A 13,509-nucleotide genomic window follows, 5' to 3' on the forward strand; every position below is an offset into this window, starting at 1 on the left:
AAATCAAAGAATATTCCTTCCACTAGATGAGCTCTGGCTTCATGAAACAGGCTGAGCACTGGGGTAAAAATCAGTAAGAGGAATTTTTAGGGGAGATTTAAGCCTGAATTTTTCCTTTCATAGCAAGGGAAATAACTATAGGAATCTGTTGCTTGCTGCTAATTGGGAAATAAAGGCTACCCAATGTTGCCTATGTATAGCCACTGTTCCAGTGACACAAGATACAATCCTGCCCATGGTGAGTATATACTTCTGGGCTAGAACAGTGTCACTTTCTTTCAGAAAGGCACAGTTTAGGCACTAAGAAGTTGCTGTTTACAACTGCACTGTTTCTGTTTTCCCAGGTACCCAGAACAGGGAGCCAAACTACATTTTATCAGGTACAGTGAAATCTTCACCCTATCTTCTCTGTGATGAACTGTTCTCCAGCAGTTTCCAGGTTCACCCACTGGGTCCCACCCACTGTTGCTGTGACAGCTACCCCAAGGATGGGTAGCAAAGGATAACCCATATAGAAATTATTTACATTTTTTCACAAGACACTGCAGTTTATCATTTCCCTTTCTTAATTCACTGCAGATGCAATTTTCTCTCTTTCCAATTGCAGTGGAAAGCATCTGTTGCAAAAACAATGTGAAGAGGTTGTTATAGTCTATCCCTGCTGTTCCACTGCATGTAATGCTTCCTACTTTTTCTCGTTTTATACCCTCCAGGGAGAATCTTCACCTGCTGGAGGAGGGCCAGGGTCTTCCCAGAGAGGAGCTGGATGAGCGAATTGCCAGAGAGGAGTTCAGGAGACCCCGGGAGTCATTGCTGAATATCTGCACAGAGTTCTACAAGCACTGTGGTCCAAGGCTGAAGATTCTGCAGAATCTGGCTGGTGAGCCACGAGTGACTTCTCTGGAGCTGCTGGATGTGAAGTCCCACATGAGGTATTCCACAGGCATTCTGGTTTTACTTATTCATTTCAGGGGGATTCCTTTCTTTTTACTCTCAGTTTTTTGTAATAGCAGACAGAATACCTTTTCGGTAGTGTAGTCACATGTTGCTGTCTGAAACGTGCAGAGCTTTGGATATTCCTTAGATTGTACCTGATGCTGCTTGTGTATAAGGAAGGTTTCATACAGTTTCCTCTGGTCTCATTCAGACCCCCATCTCCAGTGGATGAAATAGCTCCATGGAAGCCCATCTGATCTTAAGGTCCTTTCCAACCCAAACCATTCTATGATTGTAAGATTCTATGAGTCTATGATTCTGGCTGTGAATTATTCCTCTCTTGAGTGCTATAGTTTCTTCCTCAGGAATTACCTCATCTAGAAAGTTGAAGGGTGACAGACAGATCTTAGCAATGCCCTGAACCAGCTCTCTTCCTGCCCCTGGACTCTAAAAGCTCTTCTACCTTTTACACACATGCTCTTAAAAAACTGGCAAGGGCCCTTAGATGGCAGATTCTGTCACAGTTAGAGATCTTTGGATTGAGGCTGTCTCTTTAGAACATAAAATTGTGTTTGACATTAATTTAGGTGTTGTTTAACAAATGCCCCAGGTGCCTCTGGGAGTCAGGAGGTAGCTTTTGTTAGGTTTGTGTGTTTGCATTTGAATTGAATGTTGCTGTTCCCACCCCTCTGGCAAATGTTTAATAACTTAGAGGATAGTTTTACAGAGATGTCTGTTTCCACAAATACATGCCATTCTTATGTAGTGATTGGCTGCAAACAAAACCTGATGGGCATGGCTGCTTTTGCAGTGTCACCACTACATGTTTTTTCCAAGGGCCACAAACCTCAGAAGTCAGTACCTCTGTTTAGCTGCATTGCAATCTCCATGACTGAGCAATAGAAGCCTGAGATAAGAACTTCAGTTTTATGTTAGAAACAAAGTGAGTTGCTCAGGACAGGTTATGTCCTTGGTTAAACATGTTGGGTTGGGATTTTTCATGATTTCGGTGGGAGGGAGGAACATGCATCTGATGAGCAAACTTTATTTAGTGCAGTAAAGCAAGGGGCTTGCTCCTTTTTCTACCCTAGTTTTATGGATGTAACATACGGATGCTCCAGTGTGCTACCCAGAAGCATTTGTAGTTCAGCAGTTACATGGGAACTTCACTTCTACATATTTTTATATTCTGGAGTAATTTAGTTTAACTGGTCTTACACTATTTCATGTCACTGTCCTAAAAGACAAGTTAACCAACTTAAATCCATATGTATAGAAGGTGTTATTGGTATATTTTCTCTAAAGGTACTTTCTTTTGAGAAGCTTTCTGTGAAGCTAAGTCACAATGCATGGAAGAGGCTGGTGAATACTGCATTCTTTTCAAGGGAGAAGGTTTTTCATGGTCAAAGGTTACAGCAGTAAAACTAAGGGATTGATTTGCAGAAGATAATGAGTTGTGCTCTGATTCTGTTGTGGCTTCTGGAAAGTGCTAGAAATTACTGCCTTATTGGGGTTAAAATCTGAATTATCATAGATAGCCTAAAACAAAGCAAACATTGTCTTGATTTTTACAGAAATTAATTTCCTAAATATCACTGAAATGACTGACAGGATTTAACCGCTGTAGGAAAAAGAACCCAGAGTTCTAAGAAGAGAGTAGCTTTACCAGAATGTGATGTGACAGCCATGGTATTGGGAGGCTGACAGATGACATTTCAGAGATTTCAAAAAAAGGATCATGTGCTAGTCACTTCAGAAAGGATTAATCTCACCCAGTTTTAGCCATTTAAAACTTAAATGTTTAGACTGCAGAAGTCCTAAAGATCTTTTTGGACCCAGTGAAAAGGGAGCTGCACATCTACTTAGCTGTTTATCCCGGTATTTCAGGAAGATGAGAATTTCCCAGGTTGCTTATTTCTGCATGAACAGAGCTAGAAGATTAATTGAGGTTGATGTCTCAAGTTGGATGAGATGGACCTTGCACTTTATAACACATAAGAAAGTCTTTATATACCGTTATGTACTGCTGATATGGTATTGCCAGAAGGAAGCAGAATCATATGAAGATTTAAATGTCACAGTGTTTAAGAAAACAGATCTATTCTATAGTAGGACAAAGTAGTTGTAAAAAGTAACAATGAAGAAATACTGCATAAAGAGACACTCTGTAGCACTTGTGGTTAACCTGAGGAGCTTGTCACCCTTGATCCTGCTAAGCAGATTTTAAAGAGAATAGAAATATGTCCCATTAGTTGAAGGCATTACAGAAGAAGCCCCCACAATACGAATAGGATTGCACTGTAATCTTATACTGCAAAGTCTATTGATGTTTCAGGGAGTGTAAATGTTTCTATCCCTTTTATTAGTAGATGTAGCGTTATTGTCTTTGTCTGCTGCAAATATTCAAGTCTTTCAGTAGATCTTTGTCAAACTGCAAGTGCAAGTTAAATGTTGCCATGGTATTTCACAGTCAATACAGAAAATGCCATCAGCGAGGCCATCTGGGAGAGTTAGAAGAAGCAACAGCAACACAATCTGTAGAGGTGTTAGGAGAAACAAATCAAAGCTGCAGGGAGTAATGATACAAAGTGCATGTTGTGTAAACCTATGGGACAGCACATTATTTTTAGAATTTAACACCTGAAAACTGCAAAGTGAGACCTCTTAAAGTGCTGGCACTGAAAACAGACATGAAACCAAAACAGATCACTCATTAATTGACATAGAGGTGATGTCAGGTATGTGTTTCACAGGCATTTGCCATGTTGTAATCTTACTAATAGCTCAGTTACTTTTATTTTAACTACACAATTCTGTGATTCCTGGTGTTTGCTTGGTGCATTTGATATCAGTGTAACAAATATTCTTTAAACCATTCACGTGTATATAAACAGCTATTTCTTAACAGGCCAGGAACCATGGTATCAAGTCTAAGAGTTTAAAGAGCAGCATTTGACTTTTGCATCTTTTTCATTTTACAAGATCTATCTGTTAGTTCATTGACACATGTGGAGAAGCTGTATTCAGTTTTCCTCCTAACAAATCCTGGTTTTAGATTGGCAGAAATTGCACATTCCCTGCTGAAACTGGCACCTTATGACACGCAGACAATGGAAAGCCGAGGCCTCCGGCGCTACATCATGGAGATGCTGCCCATCACTGACTGGACAGCTGAGGCGGTGAGACCTGCCCTTATCCTCATCTTAAAGAGATTGGATCGTATGTTCAATAAAATTCACAAGATGCCTACTTTGAGGTGAGCAGGTGCAATGGAAACCCTCTGGTGTCCGTTTCTGATGTTGCAAGCCTTGAAGTGTGGGTATGTCATTAACTAAAGCTGTCATGTTGCAGTGAACCTTTACAGCATATCAGCAAACGAACAGATGTTTTTATCTCTGTAAGTGTGCATTTATGTTGACATTTTTGTTGTGTCTTCTGGTAGCAAAGAAATTCATGGAATTAAGAACTACAGAGAGAACTTCCAGAAATCTCAGTTTTCTTCCTCCAAAATAAGTCTTCAGATTTGTACCATCACACTACTCTCTTTATTTTAGCTGTGAGTTGGCAGTCTCAGCTGAGAAGCCAAATTATGTTAGAGAACATCCTAATTTAGGACACAGACACAAAGCTTTAGGTCTCAGCAGTAATCACATGTACCCAGCTAAGATGGAGCAAATAACAGGGAAGTGATCTCTTCTTTCTGGCATCGCTATCTCATTTCTTTGGCTAGCAATCTGCTTTAAGAAACTTCTGCTCTTACAGGGTATTTAGTGGCAGACATTTTTATGCTTCTCCTTCCTGTTTGATTCTTTGCCATGTCTTGCCTGCTTCTTGCTCATTCTTTCTTTTCTTGTTCATACTTCCTTCTGCCTCAAAGGCAGCTTAGGGGTCTTCCTGTTCCTTAACATCTTTCCTTTTTGTGTAAGCTGAATGAATGCTCATAAATTAAAATTCCCTTCATATTCTCTCTGTCTGTGCCTGTACCTATGCCTGGCTGAAATTGCTCTTCTGTACACAAGAGACAGAGACAGTAAAGCCACTGGACCAAAAGCAGCAACTACATTTAAGTGTCATTGGGCCAAGAAGTCTTTTAGAGATGGGGCTGGATGCCAGACCCCAGAAGCCATCCATTGGGGTACTCACATCAGAATCTTATGTGCTACATCCTGTGGGCACCCCACTTCAAACCCAGTGTCTGATGGAAGTAGTATATGTGTAAGAACAAGTACAAGAAGAGACTATTCTGGAGATTTAGGAACAGTGGATGCTGAAAGACAACATGTAGGTAGGTCTGCATAAGAACTTATATAGTGAACACTTGATCCCCTTGTGTGTTTCTAAGAAGTCCACTGAGGAGCTTGGCTAGGATGTTGTTTAGTCTTGCATTAGCAAGTTATGCAAGCCTTGTCTTTCTGTCCAGTAAATGCACAGTCAGATGGTGGCTTGAGAACTATAACTATACTTAGAGTCAGGCCCTGACTTCACCTGAGATGAAGGGTGTGAATCACTTTAATGTTACCTGAGCTGTGGCTGCTTATGACTAGGAAGGACTCCATTCAGGATCTGTCACAAGCCCTAAAAGCTGTTTTTCTGAAAAAAGCAAAGTATCAGGGAAGCAAGGATCCTGGAATGAAGGACTTTGGTGCTGATAGGGAATGAATCAACCCTCCTGCACAGAGTGAAGAAGGTGAAGATTGTTCTGCTGGACTAGTTTACCTTTAGGGCAGACTGTCTGGAAGTCACTCTGGCAGAGCATACTAGACTGCAGAGTAACTTACAGAGGACACTCACAGATGATGGAGTGAGAATATCCACAAGCCACAAGAAGAGCTGGGAGCACAGCACAGCAGACCTTTTCCCCACACAGGCACACCTGAGGCAGCTGTCTGGTGGCTCCTTTTCATTCTCCATCTGTCAGAGGGAAGCATCAGGGAGTGAAACCCAGCTCATCCACCACTGCTGTGTGAGAGGGCTTGTGTTGCTAGCACAGCCCCCTCTGCTTCGTCTCCTGTCTCTCTCCAATGCCCAGTGTGCTCTGTGGCTCTGTGCTTTCCTGAGCTGCGTGGGTAACACCTTTTCTCTGTGCTCATCTCGGACGTGGTCGCTGTCTGAACCGTTTCCTCTGTGGGCGTCACTGTGTGTCGGTCGCCGTGTGTGCGAGCGTCTGGTGGGGGGCAGGAGGCCCGCGGCTAACAGCACCTACTGTTGTATTGCAGGCGCCAGGTTGAGTGGGAGCCTGCCAGCAGTTTGATTGAAGGGGTTTGTTTGACACTTCAGAGGCAGCCTATCATATCCTTCCTGCCTCACCTTAGGTCTCTGATCAATGTGTGTGTCAATCTGGTGAGTAGCTGAGCGGCAACCCCGTGAACCTTTGCTAAACCTCCCCCTGGTGTTGACTTCTCTGGATTGAAGATGACAGATCATTCCCATTCCTGTCATTTTACCTGTCCCCCTTACCCCTCGCAAGGGGACTTCGCAAGTGACACTAGAGAGAGCAAGGTTCATTTTTGAAGTGGTGCATGGGGAGACACAGTGACCAGTAGCAATGGTCAAGCGATTCATCTCCGTTGCTTCCCACGCACCACTTTGAAGATCTACCTTTGCCAGACTGAGCTGAGAGTTGAGGGCTGCAAGTTGGAGAGTGGGGTGGTGGAGACTGCACTCACCTGGTAGAGACGGGGAGTGGGTGGCACTGGGGATACCTACCGTCTCCAGTGGGGAAGAACCCTGGTGGCTCTGTCAGAGGCCATTGGGTGCTGGCTAGTTAGAAGGGTTTTATGGGTGAATTCGCTCCACTGCAATGTCCGTGGCTTGATCTAGTACAGGTTTGCACTGTACAATGTTCAGATCCCACTCTTAGCAGAATTCCTGCTCCTAAGTGTATTGCAGTAGAGACATGATAAATATGGAGTCTGACTGGTCATTCAGTGATAGATTGCAGTGTTTCTGCAGCTGTTACACTGGGGGCAAAGTCTCAATTTGATATCAGTATAGCCCCAACCATTTGAACAAATGTGTGCTTTCATTCCACGTGGGAAAAATACAAACAAAGGGGGAAAGGCTTCATTAGCATTTTTATTGTTATTGGACTTTATAACATTTTATCCTTAGAACATAAACAATGTAACTTTTCGTAGCCCCTCTCAGCTCTGAGGGGCTGTAAAAACGATGGTTATCAGCTGAAATGCAGTACCAGTTTTTGCCAGGTTCTTTCCTTCAAGTCTGTTCAGCATTCAGCACTGCAAGGGCAGAAAAGCTCCAACCTGTGAGAATCCATAAGACATCTTCCTTATTTAAGCAGAGGTTAAATTGGCACTTCTCAGCCCTCAGACTACTTAGGGTTGCTGCATAGGGAAGTTGCTACTGATTTAGCTCAAATACAAGCTTAGAATGGACTTGCAGTTTGGCAAGCAGGTGTGGCAGGGTGAATCACGCCAGCAGACTTTCCAAAGGGCCTGCATTAAGCATTAGCCAATGCTCTAAAAATTAGCAGAAAGCTCCACAGTGCTGAAGCACAGTCACCATGCATATTGCATATGTTCAGCTGGCTGGGAACATCAGGGAAAGCTACCAGGAAAAGATTACTCTTATGAGTATTTTGGCTTACGGTGTCAGAACTATGGCCACTGTTGGCTGTGGGAGCATGTCTGACTACATGCTGTATCATGTGTAGACTAGTTCATGAAGCCCAAAATAAGATCGGACAGGAAGGTGGGGAAATGTCTAAATGATAATCCATAGTGATATAAACAAAGGACTCTGCCTCTTTCCCTTCTAAATTGTCCTTTGGTTTTCTGGCATAAAACTAGTTACTGCCTTTTTCCCCAGGCTGAATTTGGGAATACAATAAAAGAGTGTATTCATCTCCACTAAGCTTAGGCGTCTGCCAGGGAATTCTCCCTGTTCCTATCATCTAGATGTTTCTAGTCATGGAGAGAAATAAGCATGTGCAGGCCTGTGATTTAATTCCTCCTGAGGGACACATCCAAAACCAGTTCAAATAATTCTCACCTATAAGTGCTATGTGCTTGTGCTGTTATTTCAAGTTGTTCCAGACAACCAGGTCACATGCAGGTGACTTTGTTTCAGACATCTAAGGTCAGGTAAGATGAATCAGAGTTCTAAAAACAGACTGTGAGAGGAATCTGAACATTGTACAAAACCCGGCTTGGGTCAGACTTAGGACATTATTTCTCAAATAGATCAGCAGGAGAAGGGAAAAAATGTCCAGTTTCAATGCAGACTTTTTGCTTTGATGACATATTTTTATTTGTTACAGTCGTTACATGACATATCCTCCAACTCTAACTGTTCCGCCAGTCCAGTGCTGGTCATTCAGGGCTGGTACTGGGTACATTTATAAATGTACCAGGTTACCTGTGCACTCCTCCCATCCGTGCTGGCTCCTTCTTCTCCCCCTCCCTTTCCCTGCTAGAACTCCGTCTCCTCACTGGCCCCAGCTCACTCAAGGACCACTGAGGGGGCTGGTTCTCCTAGATCCATCCCAACTCAGTGCTCAATGGAAGGCACCTCCATTTCACTGCCATTGGAGGATATGGCATGGATTAAACTGTAAGTAGTCAGCTGTGGTGATGTGCTCTGTTTGTATTGCAGGTGATGGGAGTGGTAGGACCCTCCAGTGTGGCTGACGGATTACCCCTTCTTCATCTCAGCCCTTATCTCTCGCCACCTCTGCCCTTCAGCACAGCTGTTGTCCGGCTTGTAGCATTGCAGATACAGGTGTGTCTGCCCTGGCCTGTGGCCAGGCCTGTTATAGTTTTTGGTTGAGACACCAACTCATCGGTGCTCTGTTTGCTTTCTGCAAAAGCTGGGCAAAATCTGTGGAACACACACCAAAAATGAAAGAGAAGCAGCATGTAAATTCTCCCTTCTTTAGGAAGGCTTGAACTGAGCTCAGAATTCACCTGTTGGGACCAAGTCCACAGCAAGCATCCATCAGCTTAACACTGTGATTGAAGTCCAGGGAGTTCAGCTGATTGATGCTGTTTAAGGCTCTGAAAGCACATTAGAATTCTCTGCAGGATCAAAGGAGTTAGCATAAGCCTCCTGCCACAAGGAGATGGGCCCTGGCTTAGGTCATGTCCATTCAACCCTACCTCTTTTCCATGGGACCATGTGTGCAATTGAGAGTGGAGTTTGTGCTCTTCTGCTCCTACCTGAGTCGGTCACACAGTGTGCCAGCTGAAAAAAGCAGGGCAAGTTGGCTTTTCAGCTGCTAACTCAATAGCATCCTTGTTGTCCAGAATTAAACCCAAAATCAAACATCCCAGACTTTTTAGAGATTTTCATCACTATTCCTTTCTCACAGCAGTGCAGTCTTTCTGCCTCTGTATCCCTTTCCCTCCCATTGGCATGAAATCAGACAGAATGGTGACCAAAGAAGAGACAAATTTCCTAATCTAGCTCCAACTTGCACTTTTTAATATGTATTGGCACATCCAGTTGAATACTTCAGCAGGTATTTCTGAGCAGCAGGGCAGCTTGGGAAGGAGATCTCATAGGGAGCAAAGCACAGTGCTGTCCCTCAGAGCATGAGGCACAAAAGGACATTTTGGTACCAGCCGACACAGAAAGAGGACAGTTTTCTTCCAGCTCTGAGGTAATGTTCTTTAATCAAAAGCAAAAAAAGGGCCACCTTCACCTTCTCTGAAATCTTTTCTCTTTTTTAAAACCACATGCCAAATTAATATATATATATTTAAGTATTGTGTGGTTTTACTTTTATTATCCTCTTCTCCCTGTTCCCTCACACAAGGGCTTTAAATGTAGCAAAAACAAAAACATGTCAGAAAAACACATGAGTAGTCATAATTCCTAACACTTCCAGCAGAAGCACTTCACACCCCATCAGAAAACATCTTCTGGAATTTCTCAACCCAGGTCTGCAAGGTTGAGGGGTTGCAAGGTTCACTTGCATTTCACAGCAAAGTCTGTAGTAACTGGGAAGTTGTAAATGAGCAGAGGTTCTAGTGACAGTCACTTGTACTACCTCCTCTCAAGAAGACGAAAGACCTTTCCATTTAGGCTTGACTATGTGTCAAGAAGTGCATTGTTTTATTTTTCAGTTCATTCTTTGTGATAGGCAGAATGACTGGGCAACACAAAGTGAGGCAGAACAAAAATGTCCATGTTAGGACAGCAGAATATTTAGATTATGCCATTTGTGCAATTTCGTCTGCTCCTCTGTTATATTCCCCATAATCTGAGTCAGATCCTGATGCCATTCACAGCAGTGCTGAGTTCAGGACTTACACTCGGCTGACTCCTGTGGGATACATCTGATTTTGTTAAAGATACCTATGAGTTAGGAATCTGGGCTTTTTGCATCTTGGCTATGACAAGAGCAGGTGACACCTCTGTTACTCACTGTGAATTCCTTTTACTGCTGATTAAGTGGTCTCAGGGCTTCTGGTTCAATCAGGTCATCAATGCCAGTGTTGTTCTGTGTAAACAGGGTGCCCAGGGGACCGTCATTCCCTGCAGTAACTTGTGTTCGTGATCTGCTGATGAAATCATTTAATCCTTTCTTATTATTACTGCACAGGCTTTGAAAGAAGATTTCCCCCTAAGCCATGTCGTCTCCCCATTCACCAATCAGGAAAGAAGGGAAGGAATGCTTTTAAACCTACTGATTCCATTTGTGCTCACAGTAGGATCTGGAAGCAAAGGTCTGACTAATTTAACAAAAAGAATTTTTCTCCCCCTTTTCTGACAACCGATGTTTGCACTTTCCCTGCCCCCCATTGATTTTTCACTTTTATATTTGAATTTGGCTTGCTGTCGCTGGCAGTGTGTCAGCCCTTCGGGTCTGAGGCTGAAAAGAGCCCGTTGGGAGAAGCTGTTGTTGTTTCTTCTCTTTGTTTCAGCTGTGCCATGGTTCTTGAGTCAGATCTGACACAGATGTGCTCCTTTTGAAACTGGAGTGCAGGGCAAGACGAATCTGTTGTAGCAGAAGCCACAGAGGGGAGCAGAGGTCACAGAAATTGTGTGCCCCTGTGAACCACAGTCTGCCCAATCTGTCTGGCACAAGCCCTGCTCCTTGCTTTCTTCTATAGAGGGTGATCACTGGTAAATCCCTAAATGAAAGCAAAGAGTAAAGGAAGAGGGAAATGTCAAAAGGAGATGAGATCATGAGACCACTGAATGGGACATTCCTTTGTGCTGCATAGCTCTGTGTGTGTGTTTATGTTGATGCTACAATAAACTTTGCCTTTGCTTGCAGGAGGAGAAGCAGCATAACAAGGTGTGGGGGACAGTTTTGTCTTAGGGAACATTTGAGATTGCACCCCATTTTGGAACTGAACAGGGTCTGGATCTTTTGGGCATCTTTGATGGAACGTAGCCTGATCTTTCTCTCTCTTTCCCCTTCCAATGCATCTCAGACAGCCCCTGGCTGGAGCAGCCTGAGGTCCTGCTGCTGCTCCAGACTGTTATCAATATCCTCCTGCCACCTCGCATCATCAGCACTTCCCGCAGCAAGAATTTCATGCTGGAGAGCTCCCCTGCCCATTGCTCCACCCCAGGGGATGCAGGGAAGGACCTGCGGCGGGAAGGGCTCGCAGAGTCCACCAGCCAGGCTGCCTACCTGGGTGAGTGATGGCTTCTGCTGACCACTGAGAAGAGACAGAGATAAAATGGAGCATTCAAGACTGTAGACAGCACCAAAGAAAATCATCTCAGGCAGGAGCTAATTGAGCTCTTTAGAGCTGCTTTAGATCTTGTCCTGAACAAGGAGCCAGGCCAGATCATGAAGCCAGGAGTATCTGTGGAATGTTCAGCAACGTGAGCAGTGTCTGCACTGCAGCTGGAGGAGACTGCAGCACAGGTAGAAGTCACTCAGTTTTCATACTCCCAGAATCTAGCAGTGAAGGCACAGAAGGCAAGTCAGGCTGTCTGTCAGCCCCTAGTGCCACAGCTTCACTGGCCCTTGGCTCACTAGGGAGAAACATGATACAGCCTGCTGGTCCTGCACACTCATGGTCCTTACTGACTGGTCCTGCCTCTGTTCACTGTATGCTGCTGCAACGTAGTACTGTATTTTCTCACCTATGACTCACAGGTGAAGGGAAAGCAAAAATAATCAAACTGGAGATGCAGCAGCACTGCAGGTTGTTGGGGCTAGCTACGTGGGCAGAGTTTTGTCTCAGAGCTCTTTCCTTCAAAGGAGAAGAACTCTTCACAGCTTCTCTGTTTCTGATTATGTGAGGGCATTTATCCAAAGACCTCTATCTAGGTTTTTACTAGCCCATATCTGAGGAATGGGATAGCACTGATGAAAAAATGGCAGTTCACCACTGATTTAGCGCCCCCACCCCAACAAACGTGGATACAGATGTGTGATGGCTGAGATGTTTTGGGAATCCCATCAAGAAAGAAGGAGGAGTTAACCCTCCTCTAGTAATTTCCAGGCCTCCCTGTTTGTTGAAACCAGGGGAGCATGGAAAGGGGGAGATTCTTTCCTCTCCTGTGAGCTAACTGTTGGTCACTGCCGACTTTAATACAGAGCACTGGTTTGAACTTCATTGCTGTTCGTCCCCATTTCTAATGCTGCGCTCTTGTGAATTATGGCCCTTGGCTTACTGGACCATATTTTCTGTTTAGATTACAGTTTTTCCATGACTCATGCAGCTGCACTGCTAGAAAGGTTCTTTTCATTACCCCATAAATAACCTGGAGGTTATTGTGCTCACAGGGTGACTGTTTGTGTGGATATACTTGGTCAAGATTCTTGAGGTTGTCTGATCAGCCAGGGCTGTTTCACTCCCTGAGCTGCTTTCAAAATACCTGGATTCCAGGGAGATAAAAGAACTCTGCAGGGAGGGATAAGAGAAGCTAGAGCAAAAAAATACAGAGGAACTTAGGTGTGAAGTAGGAAAATCTCTCTGGAAATAGGACTCTTGAGTCCTGATCCTGAGGCTTTTATTGTGGGTGTGCATGTGGATGTGCATGCATGCATGCATGCCTTTGTAGGTCTGTGCCCACTCTGTCCCTTCTATTCCTCCTTCAATGCTTGTAAGGGACACAGATAACATTTCTAACTGCCATTTGCTGGTGTGTGTGTTCCCCTGTAGCCCTGAAGGTGATCCTTGTTTGCTTTGAACGCCAACTGGACAGCCAGTGGTACTGGCTGAGCCTGCAAGTCAAAGAGATGGCGCTGCGGAAGGTGGGAGGGCTGGCCCTGTGGGATTTCCTGGACTTTATCGTACGAACACGGATCCCTATCTTTGTGCTCCTTCGGCCCTTCATCCAGTGCAAGGTAACAGTTGCTTTGGCTCCTGATAGATCACTCCCTGAAGGGAAGATATCCTTTATTCCCCCGCTGAGACCAGAAGAACAGCACTCCTGGAAGAACTGTGTGTTTGTGTAGGGAGTGACTTTTCAGAGTTAGTAAGTCTGAGAACCCTTTGAGACTACATCACAGGGCTTGTACCTCAACAGCATTAAAAAGTAGTCATACAGGAGCTCTGATTCATGGAATACTGCTAGTCTTAGTTCCCAGAATGGGAAACTGTAAGGCTTGACCAAGAGGGTTTGCAGGTGGAATTTGGCAAG

The 13,509-nt window shown here is 44.3% G+C and overlaps 1 protein-coding gene across 14 annotated transcripts in view; it reads left to right on the forward strand.

The window, feature by feature from the left end:
* The window catches only part of UNC80 (unc-80 homolog, NALCN channel complex subunit), a 120,246-nt gene that overhangs the window by 91,165 nt on the left and 15,572 nt on the right, over positions 1-13,509 (forward strand). For 12 of the 14 annotated variants that reach the window (XM_061458904.1, XM_061458948.1, XM_061458912.1 and 9 more), the window contains 8 exons: positions 345-380; positions 714-932; positions 3,992-4,192; positions 6,153-6,276; positions 8,551-8,676; positions 10,502-10,625; positions 11,340-11,546; positions 13,029-13,213. In XM_061458904.1, coding sequence (XP_061314888.1) covers positions 345-380; positions 714-932; positions 3,992-4,192; positions 6,153-6,276; positions 8,551-8,676; positions 10,502-10,625; positions 11,340-11,546; positions 13,029-13,213 — 1,222 coding nt within the window. Of the gene's footprint in view, positions 1-344; positions 381-713; positions 933-3,991; positions 4,193-6,152; positions 6,277-8,550; positions 8,677-10,501; positions 10,626-11,339; positions 11,547-13,028; positions 13,214-13,509 lie in introns of those variants that run through there. The other 2 variants (XM_061459016.1, XM_061459025.1) reach the window with 2 other exon arrangements.

Source organism: Pezoporus flaviventris, unplaced genomic scaffold (assembly GCF_033815535.1).
Source record: "Pezoporus flaviventris isolate CSIRO_AGI_PZ_B2104156 unplaced genomic scaffold, CSIRO_AGI_Pfla_v1 ptg000001l, whole genome shotgun sequence".
Taxonomy (NCBI): Eukaryota; Metazoa; Chordata; class Aves; order Psittaciformes; family Psittacidae; genus Pezoporus; species Pezoporus flaviventris.